The 22278-nt window shown below is 58.5% G+C and overlaps 1 protein-coding gene across 1 annotated transcript; it reads right to left on the bottom strand.

Annotated features, from left to right (window-relative positions):
• Nucleotides 1-272: 272 nt before the first annotated feature.
• Nucleotides 273-21601, bottom strand: ABRAXAS2 (abraxas 2, BRISC complex subunit). The gene is made up of 9 exons (XM_056106664.1): nt 21514-21601; nt 17196-17286; nt 14268-14304; nt 12945-13011; nt 6204-6394; nt 5273-5392; nt 4262-4346; nt 3099-3213; nt 273-1237 (listed from the first exon to the last, which is right to left on the bottom strand). The coding sequence occupies exons 1-9, from the start codon at nt 21583-21585 to the stop codon at nt 762-764; spliced, it is 1254 nt and encodes a 417-aa protein (XP_055962639.1). The 5' UTR covers nt 21586-21601; the 3' UTR covers nt 273-761.
• Between the last annotated feature and the right edge of the window lie 677 nt (nt 21602-22278).

Genomic DNA, 22278 nt, shown 5'->3' with positions numbered 1-22278 from the left:
GCCTCCTTCAGGCCAGGCTCTAGACGGGAGCCAGCAAGCTGGCCAAGTGCAACGCGGCGGTCCCCGGGACCCCGAGAAAAAGAAGGACATACTTATTCGGATGATTACGGACTGGCAACTCGTGTGTCTACATTGTCGTAAAGGCAACCGTTCTGAGTGACAATACTTTGCAGGCGAGCAGAAGAGCGCTGCGGGAAGGCCCCCTCGCCGCAACAAAGCGGCCCCAGGCAGAGAGGGTCCGCCCGATGGGGCCCACCCCCCCCCCGGCATCTGGGACGGGCCAAGTTTTCTTTACTGGCAAAGACGAGTCTGGCTCATCCTAAGAAAAGGGACTTGGAAGGCTGCTGACGATCTCGCTTCCCTTTGAAAGGGTAGATTTCAAGGCATGAGAGTGCAAGAGGTAAGTTTCTGATTTCTAGAACGCTTATAGACTACTTGTGCTGAGTCTCTAGTTCCCAATTTATTTTAAAGAACAGAAACGACACGGTAAGTTGCAGTTGCTAGGTTTACCAGTACATCCATGAATCGCACCAGAATTAGGAGGGTTTGATTATCTTAATGATTCTGCTGGGAACCTCCCACTGCGGCCCGAGGTGACGGGGGCCCCCCTCCCTGCACACGAGGCCCCTCCAAGGTCTGTGCCCAGGACGGCCCAGCGTCGGAGAAAACAGTTCTTCTCTCTCCCGGATGGAGTCCTCAAAGACACTCTCTCCATAAGCAGTTAAGAAAAGCAGTGCTCAGTCGAGAGATCCTTCCGTCCCTTAAATCTGGGAGGTCTGAGTGTTCCTGGGGCCCCCGGCGGCGGCGGGATGAGCCGCGGCCCGAGAATCCGTCGGCTGCGAGTACCTGCTCTCCGCGGGCTGGGCAGGGCCCATCAGGTTCTCGTAGTCGCTGTCGTCGGAGCCCTCCACGCTGTCGCCGGAGGCTCTCTGGGGAGGGGGCCGCTCGGCCCCGCTCCCGGGACACTTGAGTCCGGCGCCGGAGGACGCGTAGTTGGACGAGCCCACGGCCTGCGGTCGAGGCATGAAGACGCCCGTCTCCGCGCGAGCATGGCTCACAGTACTTTCCTGGCTGTTCTGGTGAAAATCGGAGTAGGGGGGCGGCGGGGTGGAGGCGTCTGCGTCTCCCAGGCTGCTCCGGCCTTCGGCGGCGAACCCCGGATAGGGCGTGCGAGGGCTGAAGGCCGGCTCCACGTTCTCGGCTGGCCCCGGCCTGCTCACGGCCGCCTGCTGCAGTCCTGGGGGAGAGAGGGAGAGAGCGGTGAGGTGCTCCCCGTCTCCACGGCCTGGAGCTGGAGGCGCCGCTGTCTGCCGTTCGGAGGCAAACGTTCTGGACACTCAGCACTACTGAGCACTCGGGTCCGCGCAGTGATCCCGAAGTTCTCAGAACACTCGCGGCCGTGCTCACTCCCTCCCCTCTGCAGACAGGCCCCACGGCCCACGGGGCTTTTGCTCCCCGGGTAAGAGGGGAGAAGGTCACACGACTCGACCAGGGGAGCTGGTCAAAGGGAGGCGTCGGGCGGGCGCGGGTGGGGTTCTGTCCCGCTCTGACCCGTCCACTGGCCCTGCCAGGCCTCCGCTGCTCCCACTGGGGCGTCCGAGGAGGCCATCGAGGGGCCGTTTCCCCGGCTCTCTCCTTAGAGGCCCTGACGGGAACGCTTTTCCTGTCCTTTCCTTTTACGTACAGGGGTGGGTCGCACCCAGCGGAACTCGGGGCACTGAAACCAGGGACCTCGCCCGCTCGGAACCTGAGCTGGACCCCGGAGCCCCGCTTCCGTGCGAGTAGCTGCGAGTCTCGGGCCCCTGGCGTGTGTCTGCTCAGGGGACCATGTGTGGTGCTGGGCTGCAGGTAGAGTGGCCTGACTCCTGAGTCGCTCCCGAGCCCGCACGGGCCCCTCAACGCAAGGGTCCGAGGACGCAGCATGGCTTGGGCCCTGCGGTGGGTGCGGGACCAGAACCACCCGGGCCGCCCCCACAGCGCTTCAGGAAATGCAGGGCCAGAAGCCCCCGGGGCCAGATACAGACCAGATCAGCATGCGCCCTGAGCCCCGTGAGACCCGGAATCTTCCACAGCTGCACTGACACTGCTGGGGAGAACACAGTGTGGCCCGAGGGACGCTGATTCCGACCCCAGCACTGTGAGGTGCCATGAGCACCGCCAGGAGCACCCAGAGCCCTGAGGACCGCCAAGTGCTGACCAAAACCCAAACCCAGAGCAAAACTTACCTGCTAAGTAAGAATCAGCTAACTCTCTCAACCACGACAGTTTCAGAATTTTGGTGAACACAGCACAAATTTGCAGTTAAAAGGACTTTTCTTTTTCTGGATGTTGGCCCACACCGGGCAGTGCTCAGGGGCCCACGAGGGATACTGGGGACTGTGCGAGGCCAGTGCCCTCCGCTGCCCGAGTCCCCCTGCCCTACTCCAGCTATCCCAGTACTTGAGTGGGCCGTTCCCGAGTGTTTCAGAATCAACGCCGTGTGCTCACCCCCCACCTGATGTCGAGTCACCTCTGGGAAATGTGAGCACGGGGCTGGGGTCAACAGAGCACAGGAACAGAGTCGATCCTGGTTCAATCCCCAGCACCCAACACAGTGCTCTGAGCGGGGCAGAAGGACCCCTCAGCACAGAGGCAGGGTGTGGCCCCAAACTGAAAGGACCAATCAGACTCCCTCCCCAGAGACATCAAGGTGGCAGTTGGCATTTCAACGGCCTGCAGATACTCTGGCCAAGTAGCAAAGGTCACCCACACCCTTCCTCCACGTCACTGCGGTGCGCTTCACTGACTAACGAAAGTCAAACTGGCAGCACTACAGCAAACATGATGGCCAGCAGGCGTGGCCGCGAGACCACGTCCCGGGGAGCCACTGGCCCACGGCGGCAGCCCCACATTCCCCACTGCAGGACACGGGTCTCCTGGGGATGACAAGGCCACGGCACACGGCTGGGACACCTGCCACCAGGCCTGTCACCTAGGAGTGCCATCACGCTGTCCTGTCAGCTCTGTGAGCAGGGGCAGTGGGTGCGCTCAGCCCCTGCCCCGGGTGGCCCGAGTGTCACAGGTGTCTGCGGGGGGGAGGGGGGTCAACAGACACTCACTTGGTTCCTGCTCCTTCTCGCTTCTCCTCTGGCTGATTTGTCTTCGGAGTCTGTTCACTTCTGCTTGACAGGACTCGACAATCCGCTCGCTCTTTTCCACATCCGCACACACCGCCTAAGGGAGAGCAGAAACCTGTGTTCCCTACGCCAGGACGGCCCGGGAGGCGGCGCACGCCCCGCGCCCGGCTGCGCCCAGAGGGGCACGGCTGCTAGTCACTGGGTCGTTTCTTAATTTCTTTCGAATTCTGGAAGAAGAAAGGGAAGGTGGGAAAGATGGAGCCTTGTCCTTGAGAATTCCGTTTCGCTAAAGCGAAGGGGAATTTTTGATGCCAGTCACGTATACAAAGGAAGAACCAAAGGTAAGACAGGAACGAGACGCTTCCAGCTTTGTTGATCACCAACCATCGAACATCAGGTGACTCGGGGCTGAGAAGCGGCTCGGTGGCAGAGCGCATGTTGGAGACGGGTTTGATGCCCGCGCTCAGGCAGACAGGCAGATGACACAAAGAGATATTAGAAAATACTCAGAATGAAGGGAAGTTGGGAAAAAAAAAAACCCATGTTGCAGAGTCAGGATTTAATCAAAGACACCTGAAACTCTCCTGCCAGACCAGCGCTTGGGAGTAGCCTTTGCGGCCCTCTGGCAAGGAACCGGGGGTGGGAGTAGGGGGGACGGCCGCTCCCACTCGGGGGCCGCCAAGACAAGATGGCCCAGAGTTCAGGACGCAGAGCACAGGTACGGGCCACCACCGCCACCAGCAGCCAGACTCTGCGGAGGTCCCGAGTGCAGGCAGGCGCTCCCGCGGGCCGGCCCAGCACAGCCAGGCTCCTCCCTCCTCCCGGGCCTCCCTCCTCCTGAGCTCAACTCCCTGCAGCCCTCCGAGGCGCTTTGTTCTCAGGGTTTAAGAGCAAATGATCGCTCAGATCAGAGGCGTCTGTGAATGCTGCCCAGGGCCTCCTCTAAGGAAGCTTCTAGCAGCTTCTAGTTGCGCGTCCCTGGGGAATCACCCTCAGTGGGGTCATACACATCTCCTGGGCACGGGGCACATCGCGGCTGGCTGTGGGGCACAGGCCAGGCCCACCCAGCTGGCGCCCCCCTGCAGAGCCAGAGGAAGGGCTTGGGCCATGAACTGACGATGGAAACGGGGAACCGAGTGGGTTACCTGCACTTTCTCCTGCAGTGCGTTATAGACCTGGTAGATCGCCCTGATGTCCTTCATGACTCCGTCCTTGTCAAAGAAGTCAGTCCTAGAGGACAGATCGGAGCAGACGCTGACAAGGTTACAGGAAGGCCGGGAGGTCAAGGCAACCCCTGACCCTTCTACCTCACTCAGCCCAGCAGCCCTGAGGAGACTGTGGCTTAGTCGTCCGTCAGCCAGAATTCCAGAAAGGGACCCACGCCCCATACTGACACGGAATAAGCGATACACTCCTCAGCGACCACATTTCGCTTTAGGGAATTTTGTTTGCTAGTTTGGTTGGTTGTACCGGTCGGGTTAGGCCACAGCCGGTGCTGCTCAGGGCTGACTCCTGGCTCTGTGCTCAGGGAAAACTCCTGGCGGGGTTCCGGGTACCGTACGGGGTACCGAGGATGGGGCCTGGGTCAGCCACAGGCAAGGCAAGCACTCTGCCACTGCAACCTCTGGTCCAAAATCAATCTTTCTTTTGATTTTCAAATGTTCAAATTTTATTTTCATAAAGATGTTCACGATAACTGATGTCGTTCAATATCTTAACACCAACCCCACCACCATTAGAAAATAAAACTTTCTTAGTAAGAGTAAAACCCTGAGTTCCCGGGATGCAGCTCAGAGGACCAGAGCACGTTCTCCGGGCCCGGGCTGAATCCCTGGCGTGGCCTGGTCCCCTGAGCACCCCGAATGGCCCCTTCTGCCCTTGTTTCCGTCCTGTGGCTTCCCCGTCCTGCTGGCTGAGCCCCAGTGGAGCCCCTCGTCCTAGGCAGTGCCCCCCATACACCCGACATTGCACCTGTGGGCCCCTCAGGATCTGGGGGAACCACCGCCCCCCACCCCCCTGCTGGAAAACGCTGGGCTGAGGAACTTCTACTCTTCACCGTCACTCGTAGCTACCCTTCACGTTTCCCCGCGGGCCTCTTAAATATTGTTAACAGAGAAATACCACCGGCAAGAGGCAAGGAAACTCTTCCGACTTACCCATGCTCTTTAATGACTTTGGCGTAACTCTGGGAAGTGTTTGGCACTGAAGACACTTTATACTCTTGCTGGCTGGTGTTGCCGAGATTGGGGATGGTGAGGGATATCCTCGGATTATACCTGTGGGAGAGGGAGCGTGAGAGCGCGCCCTGCCCCGAGGTCGCAGGCAGCACCCGCTCCACCCACAAGGCAGGGACCCCCTGCAGGGAGACAGCTGCAGCCAGCAGAGGGCCAAGGTGCTGGTCAGTGCTCCAGAAATATACCGATGAGTGAAATCTCACAAAAGGCTACAATCAAGAGCCATTCTTCTCACCGATGTCAATTTATGGTGAATTTCCAGAGGGAAGCTTTCTATGGTTTACAGACACGAACCGTGACCATGTCTTTTCTTTATTTTCTTTAATGAGCTTGGGATGCAAAACCCGCATCAGCCAGCAGGTGGATCAATTCTATCATTTTCGTCTCTGAAATACAGTCTTGAAACTATAGACTTCTCGAGCGACAGAACCCCACTTCTCCTCAAGGAATCGAGGAGAAGACCGCAGCTTCCCACGGCTCACGGCCGAGAGGATTCAGGCACGATTAGCATGCCTGGCTAGCGTATCTTTTTTCTCGTTTGGCTTTTTGGGTCACACCCAGCAATGCACAGGGGTTACCTCCTGGTGCTGCACTCGGGAATTACTCCTTGGCAGTGCTTGGGGGACCATATGGGATGCTGGGAATCGTACCCGGGCCGGCCGCTGTGCTATCGCTCTGGCCCCTGGCTGGCTAGCATGTCTTGATTCAAAACCAGTTTTATTTCATCTGACTCACTAACGAGGAAGATTTTCTCCAGCCGCCAAGGGAGCCAGCTAGCAGGGAAGGCCCCAAGCTGGGAGTCCCAGCTCCCTGCGCCCTGACGTCTCTCTGCAGGGCCGCGGTGACGCTGTACCTTCGGTTTGGTCTGAAGAGAACGTATTCTAAAGCGTGAGTGGAGTTGTTGGCGGTGGAGATGAAGCTGAAGAGGAGGAAGACGAGGTCGGGCACGCCCAGGATGCGGGTGAGCTGCTTGTGGATGACCTGCTCGCGGTAGGAGATCTGCTGCTGCGTGTTCCGCCGGAAGCGGTACCAGCCGATCACCTTCTGCAGCAAACGGGAGAGGAACAGCTCACAGGCTGCGGCTGGAGAGACGCGACAGCGGCCAGGGTGCTGGCCCGGCCGACCTCACGCCCCGGGAGGTCCCCCAAGCCCTGCCAGGAGTAAGCCCTGAGCACCGCTGGGCGCGGGCCCCAAACAAGACAAACACGATCTTCCAAGCCGGATTCTGAACACATTGATGCAAACACCCGCCCATAAATGCTCACGGCACCTTTATGCCGGGTACCCACCCCGAAAACAACTAGCTGCCGGTCAGAGGCTGAAAGGGGAAGCAGACGGCGGCCCAGCCTGGCGTCCACACCGGGAATCTACTCAGAAATAAAAGGGGCGAGGGGCTCGCCTTGCAGGTGGCCCACCTTGGTTCCATCCCCAGCACGGCAGACATAGGGTCCCCCGAGCACCACCAGGTGCGGGCTCCCAAAAGGAACAAAGTCCGAATTTATAAAACTACAGAGACGAATTCCAAAATAAGTTTACTGGCTCAAAGTCAGATGCCGCCCAACGCATGCCCCCCAAATTAAAGTACATGATTTGGGTTTTGTTAACATGAAATTGGGGAAAACAGGAATGTGAGTGATTGACATCAAGCGTGTCAATGGCTGATTGATTGAGATGGAGCTGAGGGAAGGATGAGAAGCAGTAAGGAAAAGGGGCTGAAAGCCTCTTCCTTCCCGCAGTGGCCAGCGACCAGGGCAGCGCACGTGGCTGTGTTACAGGGAGGGGGGAGGGGGACACAGCCCTTGGGCCCGGGACCAGCCCCTCGCCCATGCAGTCGCCATGACCCTTGATCCTAAGCCTCTTTTTTTTTTTTTTTCTTTTTGGGTCACACCCGGCGATGCTCAGGGGGAGTTCAGAGACTCAGGAATGACCCCTGGCGGTGCTCGGTGGATCCTATGGGATGCTGGGGATTGAACCCGGGTCGGCTGTGTGCAAGGCAAACACCCTCCCCGCTGTGCTATCACTCCGGCCCCAATCCTAAGCCTCTTTAAATCAAACGGGAGCCCACAACACGGCCGGCCGGCATCAACCCGATACAGAGCACTGGGGGTCCGAGAGCTCACACAGGCGCTGAGTCCCTCGGTTTGCATGCAGCGTGGGGGACGCTACCCGGGCTGGCGTCCTTGGCACCACAGAGGGTCTCCTGAGCACTGCCAGGGGCCAACACTGAACACACTGCCGGGTGCAGCTCAAAAAGAAAGGAAGAAGTGAAGATGAACACACAGCAGGCAGGGCGTCGGCCCTGCACACGGCTGACCTGGGCTCAATCCCCAGCACCCTATATGGTCTCCTGAGCCCCACTGGGTGTGCCCCTCCCCAAATCCAAAACGAAATGAAACCTTAACATACACACACACAAAGATGGTCTGTCTGAGGTCCCAGCTGGCCCATGGCCACCAGGATCTGGCCCGTGTGTGCTCCTGCGTGCAGTGCTCGCTCTAGCAGCCGACGGGCCACGTGACGCTGAGCAGGAAGGGGCCAGCCCTCATTTCTGCAGTGCCGAGACTGAACTATTCCACCGCGGAGTCCGAGCACCAAACCCTAATTTTCCTTAGAAGCGAAGCTTCAAAGCTGCCGGGTGTTATTCATAACCAGCAATAGAAAACAAATTGTCTACTGCTGCCTTTTCAGCAGATCTGAGTGTCGGGGTAAAATCCCAAATAATAATGGTGGGTCTGGCGTCCAAATATTGAATGTGATCAAAGTAGAGAGAGTAATGTGGAAATCATCTGCCCCGCAGGTAGGGGAGGGTCTGGGATGGGGGTCCACTGGGGGTGTGGCACTGGTGAAGGGACGAGTGTTTCATTGTGTGACCAAGACTTAAACCCAAAAGCTTTGTAGCCGCTCTCACGGTGATTCAATAAATAAAATTATTAAAAAAAAAAAAGCCGCTGGAGTGAAGGCTCCGAGGGACAAGCGCGGCGTGCTGGGAGCCGGGTGTGGTTGCCTGCGCCCTGCGGGTCCCCCGGGCAGCGCCAGGAACGCTCCCCGCAGCACAGCCCCCAACAAACATTAGACCTGGGGCACGGCTGGCACCAGAGGGAAGAGGCGCCTCCTCCTGCAGCTCGAGCCTCGGCTCTGGCTGGGCGCCCCGCCCGCCCCCGCCCTGCCACAGCCCTGGCGTTTCTCCGGAAGCCCACACGGGTGCGAGGGGCCGGCGGGGACCCTGCGGGAAGCAGCTTCCACCCCGCTGCCTGCTCCCACGGTGACCCCACCGGCCCGTCGTCGCGAGAAGCGGGAGGTGTAGCCTTACTCTCGTCACCACCTGACAGTGATCGACTTACTGCGAGTCCCTGTCACGCCAGTCAACGAAAGGTGAGAGGTCAAATGGGTCCACAAGGTGACCCGATTCCAGAACTGGTTTCAGGGCTGGCCAGCGGATCACAGGCTTCTGAGAAACTCACTGGGGCTGGAAGGCGTTCTGGGGGGTGGGGTTATTCCTGGTTCTGAGCTTGGTGACCTGGGCAGTTTTGGGGCACCGTATACGGCGCCAGGGCTCGGCCACAGGCAGCCTGATCTGTGGCCTTACAAAGCCGGAGGGGTTGGGGGGGGGGGTGCTGAAGGGCGCTGCGGGTGTCTTCCCCTGAGCCTGATCCCCTCAAGCGCCACAAGGACGCTCCCCTCTCCTCTCTCCTCACACATTCATTCTGGAGCTGAGAGCCCGGCCCCTGTGGGCAGGCCTGTTGCCGCCCCGCCCGGGGAGATATTAGCCTACGCTGTGTCTGTCGTTATCTGCTCCGAGCAGACGCTCCTAGAAGGCAGAATTATCCTTTCATTAGCTGTTTTTTTTGGTCTTCACCCCAAACCTGAGGTCGGTGGAAACGCCATCAACAGATGTTGGGCTTAAGAATGAAAAACTCAGCACGCAACCACCTGGCAGCACTGGGAGATTTCACTTCAGAAAACCCACCGTCAGCTGCTCTCGTAGCCCGACAGCTTCAAGGCAACAACCCCTTCCAGGGAAGACGTGATTTCTGCTGGGGGTGGGCAACTGACATCACCTACAAGGCTTTTCAGCTGCCCACCATTACCATACTATCATCTTTGCTTCTGCACTGGAATTTTGGGGGTTCGTTTTGTTTTGGGAACATACCCAGTGGTGCCAGGGCGTACCTGCGGCTCTGTGCTCAGGAATCTCTCCTGGCAGTGCTCAGGGGACCACATATGATGCCTGAGATAGAACCTGGGTTGGCACTTGCCTGCTGTACTATCTCTCCAGTGCATGGACTTTTATTCATTTATTTTCTATTATTATCGATTTTGGGGTTTGGGCCATCCCTGGTGACACCCTGCCTTACTCCCGGCTCTGCGCACAGGAATTACTCTTGTGGTACACTGGGGACCATATGGGATGCCCGGGATGGAAACAGGTTGGCTGCGTATACAAGGCAAACACCCACCAGCTGCACTACTGCTCTGGTCCCAGGGCACAGATTTAAAAAACAAAAACCGAACAAGAACAAAACCCTCTGACAGAAATGGAAAAAAAAACCGAGGAACCCTACCCCCCCAAAAATCTCAAGTGTTTATATGATGTCACAGGTAACACAATGTGTCACCAAAAAAAAAAAGTAATAAAAAATATAATTCCTACACTTAAGAAACACCATTAAATAAAACACATGATTTCTAAGCAAAAGGAAGCAACAAATTCATGCCTTTAATCTCAAAGGAAATCAAGCATTCGCCTTGAGCACAAATTTTTACTGACTCAAAACAGCAGGTCAACTCTAACTGAGAATCCTGGTGTCGGGAAGGAAAGGCAACTCTCCCGCCTCTCTGACTGATCTGTTCCTTCAATGGGAAAACAGCATTTTATTTATTTACTTTGGTTTTGGGGCAACCCCCGGAAATGCTGTGGGCTGACTCCCGGCTCTGCGGAGATGCTCGGGGGACCATGCGGATGCTGGGGATGGAACCCAGGTGGGCCACATGCCAGGCCAGTGACCTACCTGCTGTACCATGCTACAGCCCTCTTGCTTATTCTTATGCCGGGGCTACACCTGGCTGTGCTCGGGGCTGACTCCTGGCTCTGTCTCAGAAATCACTCCTGGGGCTCAAGGAGCCCTAGGGGGTTCCTGGATCCGTTCTCCAGGGATCAAAATGCAAAGCAAGATCCCCCCTTGCTGTGTTAGCTCTTCAGCCCCAGAAAACACTATTTCAAAATCCCGGAATTAAACTGAAACGATGTCTCTACTTGCTACTAAACAGACTGACACAGGGCGGAGGGGGCGCTGGAAGCTGGGCAGGGGGCCGGCACGACAGGCCCTGGCCCTCCCCCCTGACCCACGCTTCCTGCCGGAGTCTGCACCCCGAGGGAGTCCGCACCCCAGGCCCGTTCTCCCTGGGCCTGGCCGAGGCCCTGCCTCTCGGGGGACCGGCCCATTCGCATTCCCTGCACCCTCACCTGGCGTCTCCCCTGCTGCTGTGGTCAGGGTTTGTGTCTCCTTGAACAAGCTTTTTCATTTCGGGGTTCTTTTGGGCCACGCCCAGAGGTGCTCAGGCAGACTCCTGGCTCTATGCTCAGGGATCACTCCTGGCGGTGGGGAACCTTAAGGCTGGTGGGGACAGGACCTGGGCAGCCACATACCAGGCAAATGCTGCTGCACTGTGGCTCTGGTCCCTCCACGGATGATCTTTTAAAAAGCTGTTTTGCTGGAGCCAGAGCTACGGGCAGGGTGGCTGCCCGCATGCAGATGACCCGGGTTTGGCCCCCAGCACCACATACAGTCCCAAAGCCCCACTAGGGGTGATCCCTAACCACCCCCCAGTCAAATAAAAACCTGCGTGTGGGAAGGAGGCTCCCACGTGATGTTCAGAGGGGCAGGGGCCCGTCCTGTGGGTTCTCAGCAGACCGGCCTTTCGCTTGAACGTCAGGGCTCAAGGATGCCGCTCGGGCCCTGAGATGCTGAGGCCCCACCCGTGACACCTGGGGGGTTCAGGGCCACACCCATGGTGGGCAGAGCCCATCTCCCCACGCCGGAGACTGAACCAGATATAGCCCAGGTTTCAGTCCTGGCCGGTGTGGACCCGAGCTTTGGCTAGGAGTGGGCCCAAAGACCCAACATTAAAAATTTAGAGTACATACTTTCGGTGTCACTGTCCTCCCGCTGTTCATCGATTTGCTCAAGAGAGCCCAGTAACATCTCCATTGTGAGACTCGTTACTGTCTTTGGCATATCGAATATTTTAAACAGTATGTAAACAGAGGCATCAGGTCATTGTGGATGAAGAGAGAACTTTCTCTGGGAGGGTGACAGGGAGCATACGACCTTCCCAGAGTCACGCGCGGAGGTCACTCCCGGTGGCAGGGCACTGGCCCTGGAGTTCACGCACGCACTCTGCCCTCGGAGTCACACGCCTGCCCTCACCCCCACCCCCAGCCCTGCCTGAAAACTTTGGTTGACGCCGGGGCCAGAGAGAGAGAGCACTGTGGGTCAGGCGTGTGCCCTGCACACTGCAGACCTGGGTTCGATCCTGGCATCGTATGTGGTCCCCCGAGCCTTCCAGGAATGATCCTGAGCCGTGCTGGATAACCCAAAAGTGTTGGTACTTCCCCCCACCACATGATGCTTTAAAAATCAAATTAAAAAAATTAATCTAGAATTAACTTATCTGAGTGAAAATGGAGACCCTGGGGCGAGGAGAGAGCGCAGCGGTCACGGGCAGGCAAGCGTCCCGGACCCGGGCTTGAGGCTCAGGCACCACGTGGTCCTCTGACTCTCCGGCCAGGGGCACCAGGAGGTGTGGCCGAGGCACACTGCACAGCCAGGGGGAACACAGGGCCCCAGCACCATCGCATCCTGGAGGCACCGCCCCCTCAGGGGACTGCAAAGGCACTGCAGAGCACTGTTGCAGGGGATGTGGCTCATTCCCATCCCGTCCTGCCTCCGTCAGACCTTCCACCAGACCACCGCAGGCCCACTTACAGATTTCTGGAAAAACCTTTCTTGATTATAAAATTAACGTCTGAGGGTCTGGACAAACATTAAGATAATGGGGGTGTTTTTTTTGTTTTGTTCTATTTTTCTTTTACATTTACTTAAGCTGGCACACAGGACTGACCCTGGGTGCTTAGAGCACCCGCCCAGTAAGTGTGCGGTGGCAGGTCAGATCCAAGGGGTCCCACGGGGACAGGGGACAGCACTGCTCAGTCCAGACGCGCGGGAGCGATGACCGGCTGCGTCCCAGCCGGTACAAGTAAACAGGGGCCAGAGAGACAGTCCAGTGGGGACGGCATCTGCCTTGCATGCAGCTGACCTGGGTTTGATCCCAAGTACCCCATAAGGTCCTCTAAGCCCACCGGGAGTGATCCCTGAGCACACGGCTAGGAGTAACCCCTTAAGCATCACTGGGTGCCACCCAAAAAGCAAAAAAAAAAAAAAAAAAAAAAAAAAAAATCCCAAAATGAGGCCTGACCCAGTGAGCACCACAAGAAAGATGCGTGAGAGGTGAGCCTGGAGGGGTGACCTTGGGGCGGTGCAAGGCGGGGGCGCAGGCATGAGCACCTCCCGCATCCCGGCAGCAGCAGACCTACCTTCCTCCGCTCCTTGAGAATCCTGTCCAGGCTCTCTTCGCTCACTTTGCTTGCATAGTCGTAAAAACTGTCGTTTTCGGAAAGAAGAGAAAAGAAAAATGAAGACCGCGCAGGGTTGTGACATGAATGCTTCTCAGCGACACCCTGTCCCCAGGTGTCCCTAGGAAAGGCGGGTGCGAGTCCTGGTTGGGGCGGGAAGAGAATCCGGGCGCCTGGACGGTGCTTGCTGAGCCAAAGATGGCTCCTTCCAACGTGGCAAGTGCTGAGAGCCACTGGTGAGGTTTCAAACGCAGGCGCAGCTTCGCCTGGTTTCTAAGGATGAAGGACTCACAGGAAAGAAAAACCCAAAAGCGACGGCACATTGAGTACAGCAGCAGGGCACCTGCCCAAGGCCGACCAGAATCTGAAGCCCAGAACCACACATGCTCCGCTGGGATGGACCTGTGAGCAGAGAGGCAGAGGAAGCCCTTGGCACAGCCTCAAAAATGAGAAACCAAAACAAATTAACAACAACAACAAAACAGACGGGGGCTGTTTTCTGGGCTACGGGAAGACACCATCTGTCCAACGGGCACTAGCCAAGGGCACACCTCCTGCTGCTACTGCACCTTCCTCCTGCCTCTGTGCTCAGAGGGAAGCACTTGGTTGGCTAAATAAGTCCCAAGCCTGACTCCCATCTCCGCAGATGAACGTCCCAAGTTTGGTGACTTGGCCGTGTCACCAAGCTGGGCGATGACGGGCTGGGACCAAGAGCCCAATCCAGCCAGCCCAGTTTACACAGGCACCCCCTCAGGGGACCCCTGCCCAGGACCTGTGGTGAGTAGTCCGGGCCCAGTGTGGAGGCATCCCGGCCAGCGGCCTGCCTGGACTAGCTCTTCCACCTGGAGCATCTCTTGCCGGCATTCGGAAGCGCTCCTCAATGGTTTCATCCCGGGCTGGACAGCGAGCTCGGGGGTTCGGGCGCAGGCCTCGCATGTGACCAACTCACAAAGAACCCAGGACCACTAATGGCCCCCAAGCTCCACCAGGAGCGAACCTTGAGCAGAGCCAGGAGTAAGCCCTGAGCACAGCTGGGTGTGGTCCCAAAACACCCACAGACACAGACACACACACACACACACACACACACACACACACAAAGTAAAACTCTCTTCTTCCTACCCAAAGTTGTGTCACCCACACCAGTGGCACTCAATAAATAAATGTATGTGGGTGCCCTCAGCCATCCCAGGGCTTTTAAAGGCCAAAATTCAGTGGTTTTTAAGCAATAAATATCCTTTTTTTGGATAAAGATAAAAAGCTCCAAAGGAAGGCATGGCTTACCTAAAAAGTTTCGAACAAGGCTGATGATTATGAATTTCTGTAAGTAAAAAGAAGAAACATATCCCAGTGAGTCATAGAAGATAAAGGCAACTATTAAAACAGTTCAGAACTTTTTTTTTTTTTAAAATAAAACCTCAGACACAGACAGGTCCCGGGAACAGCCAGGAACATGGGTGCCCAGCAAGCAGGCAGGGACAGTCCCTGGGCCAGCCGGGAGCAGGGCAGCACGGTAAGCAAACAGGGACAGTCCCTGGACTGGCCCGGAGCAGAGGAGCACTGGGAGTGGACAGGGACAGTCCCCTGGGCCAGCCGGGAGCAGATGCGGTTCCAGCCAGGCCACAGGGCTGTGTTCTCAGACCACGTCCATGGTGCATCCAAGTTCCATTTCCGCTTGTCGCGTCCGATGCACACACATTGAAAGCTCTCAGAGGGTCACACGGATGTGCATGTCCCCTTCCATCTGACCACCTCAACAGAGCGTGCAAAGAAAAAGTACCCCAGGACTGGAAGCGTCTCGTCAAAGGGGACGAAAGCTGGGAGGACAGCCTAGGGAGAGGGCGGGCTCTCAGCTCCACAGTGACCGCTCACAAGCCCGTGAGCTACAGCTTGGGCCAGGGGCTCTGAAGGGCAAGGGCAGGCCCCGGGGAAAGCAGTAACCCTTTCAAACCCAGGCACCCCGAGGGAACAGTCACATCATGCAGTTTCTGAAAAGGCAGCTGTGGTCAGCCAGAGAGAAGACTTCCGTCGAGCTCTTCGGGGGACTGAGGGTCTGGGGTGCTTTCTAAGACCATGGGACTAACTGGCTGTCCGGTTCTGTGGCCCACGGCTGCTTGCAAAATGAAACCACGCTGGCAATTTCTGTGCTCACGGGAAGGCTCGCAGCCACGGCGAGCCACGGCCAGAGGCAGGACTTACAACGCAGAGAAGTGCAGTGCCTCAAGGGGCTGTGGACAGCGAGTGCCAGGGCAAAGCTTCCTCTGGAACGACAGCCTTCTCCGCCCCCCCCCCCCCCAAAGGATGCCAGCACCACGGCAAGTTCTTATGGAGACTGTTTGCAAAGTTTCGGAAACGGACCTTATTTTTTTTTTTCTTTTTGGGTCACACCCGGCGATGCACAGGAGTCACTCCTAGTTGATGCACTCAGGAATGACTCCTGGCGGTGCTCGGGGGACCCTATGGGATGCTGGGAATTGAACCCGGGTCGGCTGCGTGCAAGGCGAACGCCCTACCTGCTGCGCTAGCTCTCCGGCCCCCGTTTGTGTTTATTCTTTGAGGAAACAACTACAACGATAAGACAGCTCAGATAATGCCGGCACTGCACCCTGAGCTCCACCGTCCTTTCAAATCGCCAACGGGAGGTGGCTAATGCATGAAGGACTGTAGGGCTGGTGTCTTTAATGCATCAGCTACCCGGTCTCACGGCGCCGGGAAGCCGCCCCGCTGGGTTGGCGCGTCTCGGCGTGAAGAGCACCAGGGACACTGGTGCTGGCGGCGAGGGGAACCAAAGCAGCAGGATGCCGGGCCCTGAGACCGGAACGCCCGTACCAGCCGGGGGACCAGTCACCGCTGGTGCACGCGCTGTGGTTACTGGAGGTTACTCCGGGTGACGTTTCAACCCCCCGCTGCGAACTTCGAAAACCCAAGTGCAAACAGTAAGTAGATGCACAAAACCGAACTCTCTGTTTTAGGATTAAAAAAAATTTTTTTTGAATTTTTTATGGCTTGGAGGGCCCCAGCCGGCAATGCCCAGGGTCCTGGCTCTGCTTCGAGGGACCACTTCTGGCGGGCCTGGGGTGCTGGAAACCGAACTCGGGTCAGCTGCATGCAGGGCAAGTGGCCTACTTGCTGTGCTACGCTCCGGGCCCCCACTGTAGGATTTTAGAGTCAAGCAAAGATAGAAGAAAAACCGAAACCGCAGGACAACGCGATTCCCGGCTCTCGAGGCTGACACAGTCAATTAACGCTGCGGGGAGCGGGTCATCTGGTTGGATCCTTTGGCAGACAGCACGCCTCACTTCCCACCCGCCCTCCCTACCCCCTCCACCTCCTCCTGGACCCCTGCCCCGCCCACGGCTAGCAGGCTCTCGGCACTGGCCTGAAACGATTTCACCCCACACAGGCTCCTACGCCAGCAGCGTTTCAGACCACACGCTGGTGCTGTCAGAGGATCAGGCCGTGGGTTCCGCCGGTTCCCTGCACTCAGCTGTCCTCCTGAGTCATGCCCGCTGACCCTCAGCTCGCCTCCTCCACGACTGTGGCCCCATGACTCCCCCCTCCCCCCCCCGACACTCGGGGGAGCGGGCCCTGTCTGCATTTCCCCCTCGTTGCCGAGCCTGGGCTCACCCGTGGACACCAAGTCAGCCGGTGCCTGAATGAACGGACGGTCCCGGTTCTTAGAGGATGCGCTGCCTGGTGCAGTGGGAAGAGCTTCCGTCTGCTCCTATCGAGAGGAGTCGAGTCGGACCCAAAGAGAGCGGGCATGTCTGCAAACACCTGCTCATCCCTCCCTCCCCCATCGCCCCTGCAGTCGGGGGCAGCCCTCAGGGCGGGCTGGGACACACTCACACCAAGCACGAACACCTTGGCGGATCTCCCCATGGCCCAGCGCAGCGGAGACTCACACTCGAGGCAGAGGTTTGCCGGGAACCGGGAACGGGACAGACTCATGTGGAACCAACCAAGCTCAACAGCACATGGCAACGCAGAGAGAACCAGCGGCTCCCTTCAGCCTTCGGGGACACCTGAACCTCCGGAAATACTCGGGAACTTGACGGACTCTCCGATCACCCGTGAGAGTGGACACCTGGCGCTGCGAGTCTGGCTGTTCTCTCGGGTTGTTTTTAGTGCTTTCGATTAAAATCAGGGATGAGCCCCAGGAACACACGGACACGTCAACACACAAACAGAAGCGGCGGGAAACGGACTCACCGATCACTTGCAGAAACTCTGTGTTGCTGATCTGTGAGTCGCTGATGCTGAATGTCTCCTCCTGTCTCACCTCGCCCAGCAAGAAGCCTTCCTAAAGGAAAGGAAACAGCTGTCAAGGCACAGAGGTGACTTCCTGTGTTGGAATCGAGAAGAACTGAGGCCATATTCAGAGTAATGGTGACAATCACCAAACAAGCCCGACCACACGGACTCTTACCCCGCGAAACCAGTGCATCAGAGGAAAGCAATCCCCGCCAGAGCTACGAACCCAACTGTCTGCGAGACAGAATTCCATGAAAAGATGAAAAAACATTTTTTTTTATCCCTCCAAGTACTTCCTGTAGTTTTCGTTTGTTTTCGGAACACTGAACCCAGCAGTGCTCGGGGTTTATTCCTGGCTCTGCATTCCGGGATCACTCATGGTGGGCTTGGGGGACCCCATTGGGGTGCCAGGAATGAAACCCACGTTGGCCATGTGCAGGACGAGCACCTCAGCCACTGCACTAACACTCCAGTTCTGTTTTCCCTTGGTACAGAAGTACAGCGAGGGGCGGAGGATGTGACCGGAGTCGCCGCGCCTGGGTGATGCCTATGTAAGTAAGGCTGGTTCAATCCCCACCACCGCTCGGTCCCCAGTGCTGGCACTGCCCACTGGGGTCCTGGTGGTCCCTGAGTTCTGCCCAGTGAGACCCCCGTTTCTGTTTCTTCTTCCCTCCCTCAGCCCTTCCAGGCACTCTGCCCTCCCGGCCGCATCTTCTTACGTGTCTCACGACCCATCGCCTTAGTTCTCCAGCTAAGCCGGCAGCGACCCCTCAGAGTATAAACTCGGAACACGGGAGCGCCTTCCCGCTGCGCACACCACACGCAGAGCCCCACAGAGCGGGCACGCAGGAAATCCCGAGTGACGGCCGCCCAGTGCCCAGGCACCTGACTCGCCAGCTTGAGTCCAAGACCGATCCCTGCGTGGCACCACGTGACCCAGTGCAATCCCTGGCTTTGCCACGTGATCCGTGCGGCACTATAATCTGTGCAATCCTGGCCCTGCCACTGTGATCCCTGATCCCTGGTGTCGTGACCTACGTGCAAACAACCCTGGGCATGTGGCACGCATGTGAGCTGCAAACCAGGCACAGGCCCTGGACCTCTGGGGGCCCCACCGCCCCTTGCGAAGGAAAGGGAGGGGGAGATGGGGAGAGGGGGCCCGGGAGCTGGTAGTTGCCTTGCATTTGGCTATGACAGTCACAACCCTGGTTCCCATCCCGGAACTGCATCTGGTCCCCGGGCTCTGCCAAGGCTCACTCCTGGGCACAGAGCCAGGAAAGGCCTGAGCACCCCAGGGCGTGGCACGGCGCCCCGCCCGCCCGCCAGCAATAACAAGACATAGGCGCTGGAGAACTCGCTGTTTCTGCCGGGCCAGCTTTAGGGGTCTCGGAGGCCTAGACAAAAGCTTAACCCAAACCGGAGACACACTCTCCACTCCCACTGAACTTCGTGGGTGGAGGGAGCCCAGGGGCCAGGGCACAGGCAAACCCTGGCACTTCAGACCCCCCCGAGCACTGCTGGGCGTGGTGAACCCTAACACCCCTAGGACCAGCATAAAATCATCAGGTCCAGTTGCCCAGAATCACCAGAAATGACCCCCTGAGCACTGCTTGGGGTCCCCTCCACCACACACACACACACACACAAAAGTAACATGTGAGTACCACGGCCAAACTAACTCCGGGTGAATCTGTGAGTGCCACAACCAAAACAATGTGACCCTCTGCAAGTGTGAGCCTTATAGTCAGCGTGTGCGACCCCCGGTGAGTCTTATTCAGTGTGTGTGCAACCCCGGCGAGTGTGAGCCTTACAGCCAGTATGTTCAAGTCCAAGCAAGCACAACTAAGTGTGAAGGTGACCCAAGAAGGCACAACAACAGAGATGGGTGAGATGATTACCAAAAGAATCTGCGGTGTGCCAAAGCGATAATGCAGAGGACAAGCCGCCTGCCTTGCCCAGGGCTGGCTGGTTCCGTCCCCAGCAGCCCACATGGTCCCTCAAGCACTGCCAAGAGTGACCCCTGAGTGCAGAGCAAGGTGTGGTCCGTATCCAAAAACAAAACCAAATAGAACTTACCTAGAAATTCCTCGTGCTCTACAGTCTAGAATCACCAGATTTCACACTCAAACGCAAGCTACCAAGCACCACCAGAATTTCAGAGTCACAACAAACACCTGTGTAATATTCAGGACGTACTTATGCTAAGAAATAACTGACTACTAAAGTTTTGGATCGACCAGCTGCCTCGTACTGTATCTGGCAGCCCCGACACGGTCCTCAGCTTGAGGCAGTCAAGAGTGTTGGGGCTGGAGCCATAGCACAGCAGGCAGGGAGTCCGTCTTGCTCGCAACTGACCAAGGTTTGAGTCTGGGGAACCTTACATGGTGCTCCAAGTCCCACCAGGAGTGATCCCTGAACACTGAGCCAGGAGCAGGCACTGAGCACAGCCGGGTGTGGCCCCAAACCAAAAAAAATAAAATAAAATAAAATATGATTTTTAAAAAACAGTGACGGGCTGGAGCGATAGCACAGCGGGGAGGGTGTTTGCCTTGCACGCGGCCGACCCGGGTTGGATTCCCAGCATCCCATAGGGTCCCCTGAGCATGGCCAGGAGTAATTCCTGAGTGCATGAGCCAGGAATAACCCCTGTGCATCGCTGGGTGTGACCCAAAAAGCAAAAAAAAAAAAAAAAAAAAGACAAGTATAAGCGGTGAACGGGCCACTAGTCACCGCAGCTTTGTGGCTGGAGCAGCCGGTGACGACGTGAGGCTGACTCAGGCGGCGGATACTATTCCCCAGGCTGCCAACTTGGCCGATCCTTTCGCACGGCTGATTCAAAAACTGAGTAGTACTTTACGGCATGACAATCACGTGAAGTCCCACCGTCAGGGGCCACGAAGAGGGAGTGACTGGAGGCTGTCTCCTCAAGCCTGCACTGGTGACGGCTGCTCTGTCCTCCTGCGCCCAGAACGGCTCCCTGGAAGAGCCCCTCTCTGGCCCTTTTTGCAGAAAGGGACAGCTCAGCTCCTCCAACTCTACAGAGTCAGCAGTCTTTCCGGTTTGGTTTCTGGCCACAGAGGACAGTCCTGGGGGGGGGGCGGGGGTGACTTCCACTCTGTGCTGGGTGGCCGCTCTTGGTGCTGCCTGGGGGGGTGGGGGATGTCGGGGTCCTGATGCAGGGCTTTGCTCTCGACCTACCCCCAGGCACCCCCTCCAACACCGCACAGTCCAGCCACAAACTCACGCCTTGTCTGGCCAGCACCGGAAGAACACCACTACCCACGGGGATCCTCGGCCCCTCCGCCTTAAGCCACATCACCCTGAACTGGCTCGGGAGCATCACCCACAAACATCCAAGCAGCGGGGACGGTCCCCGGATGCAGGGCTGCAAGGCGCCATCCCTGCAGGCGCATTTGCAAACGGGTGGGTGCCCTGGGGCTGGCTGACCGTCCCAGGGAAAGGCATCAAAGAGGCACGTCCTGCACGGCAGGAAACAGCAAGGCCAGTGACAAGGGGGGGGGGGGGGGTTTGCACAAGAACCACGCACCCACCAAGAGGCAGCTGCTGTTACCCTGTCCACCACCTGGGCTGGACCCCCGAAGCCTGTGCCAAGCGGAGGGGAAGGGTCACTCCGACTCTATCTGACCGTTTGTCTGCAGGACAGTCGCCAAGCGCCCTTCATCAGCGGAACCGCACGCCCTGGGCCGGGCCGGGACTCGCCCCGTGGGGCGGGGTGGGGGTGGGGATGGGGATGGGGATGGGGGTGGGGTGGGGTGGGGGTCGCTCCCTGTCGCTCATCGCGTCCACCGCTTCGGGATGCAATTAGCAGGGACGCCCCTGAGAAGGACCCCCCGCCCCCTGCCAGGGTCCCGCTTCCTCCCCGCCCGCCCGCCCGCCCACCGGGTCCGAGCGACCCCCCCGCCGGCCCCGCGCGGGGCAAGTCGCGGCGCCCCACCCCCACCCCGGCGGGCAGCGCGGGCGGGCCTGGGGGGCGGCGCGCGGCGGGGCGGCCGGCCGGACCCCGTCCCCGGGGCGGCCTGGACCGGACCGGACCCGCGCGGGCTCTCGGGGCCCCGGGGCCGCCCACCCGCCCGCGCAGACGGCGCCGGGACCGAGCCGGGCCGGCCGAGCCCCCGTGCGGGCGCCGCCCGGTTCCCCGGTTCCTCTCGGGGAGGCGGCCGGGCCGCGCACGCCGCGCGCACGGGGGTCGGGGGTCGGGGGCCGGGGGTCGGGGTCGGGGGCCGGGGGCGGCCGCGGCGCGGGGCCCGGCACCTACGTGGTCGGCGTTGCTGTTGGCGCTGTGGAAACACACGGCGCTGAAGGTGTAGCCCGAGATGGAAGCCGCCATGATGGAAATCGCCGTCCCCCAGCATGCCCCGCGCGCGCCCGGCGGCCTTCCGGGCCGCCCCGGCGCGCGGCATGCTGGGAGTTGTAGTCTCGGGCGGGGGCGGCCGCGGGGGCGGGGCCGGGTCTCCGGGGAGGGAGCGCGGAGGGCTGGCCGCGGGGTGAGCGGAGTCTGGATCGCTGGGCTGGGCCGCGGGACACACACGCCGCGGTGTGGCGAGACACACCTTCCTCCTCCGGCAGCGCGGCTTCTGCAGAATTTCCGGGTCCTGGACACACGTTGTGTTGTTTTTTTTGTTTTGTTTTGTTTTGTTTTTTTTTTTTTTGCTTTTTGGATCACACCCGGCGATGCATAGGGGTTTCTCCTGGCTCTGCGCTCAGGAATCAGCCCTGGCGGTGCTCAGGGGACCCTATGGGATGCTGTGCTGGGAATCGAACCCCGGTCGACCGCGTGCAAGGCAAAAAAAACGCCCTATTTTGTGCTATTGCTCCAAGCCCCTGGACACACGTGTTTTCACTCTATGCAAATACAATTGTCACTCTCCAAAAAACAGGGCGAGTGCGGGGTGCAGAGAGATAGGAGGGCATTTGCCTTGCATGCAGCGGATCAGGGTTCGATCCTCGGCACCATATAGGGTCCCCTGAACCCCGGGGGGAGTGATCTCTAGGCACAGAGCCAGAAGTCAGCCCTGAGCAT

The sequence above is a fragment of the Sorex fumeus genome, unplaced genomic scaffold, assembly GCF_029834395.1.
Source record: "Sorex fumeus unplaced genomic scaffold, SorFum_2.1 ptg000142l, whole genome shotgun sequence".
Classification (NCBI taxonomy): Eukaryota; Metazoa; Chordata; class Mammalia; order Eulipotyphla; family Soricidae; genus Sorex; species Sorex fumeus.
Note: the sequence above shows the minus strand (reverse complement) of the source record. Positions and strands in the feature narration are given on the sequence as shown.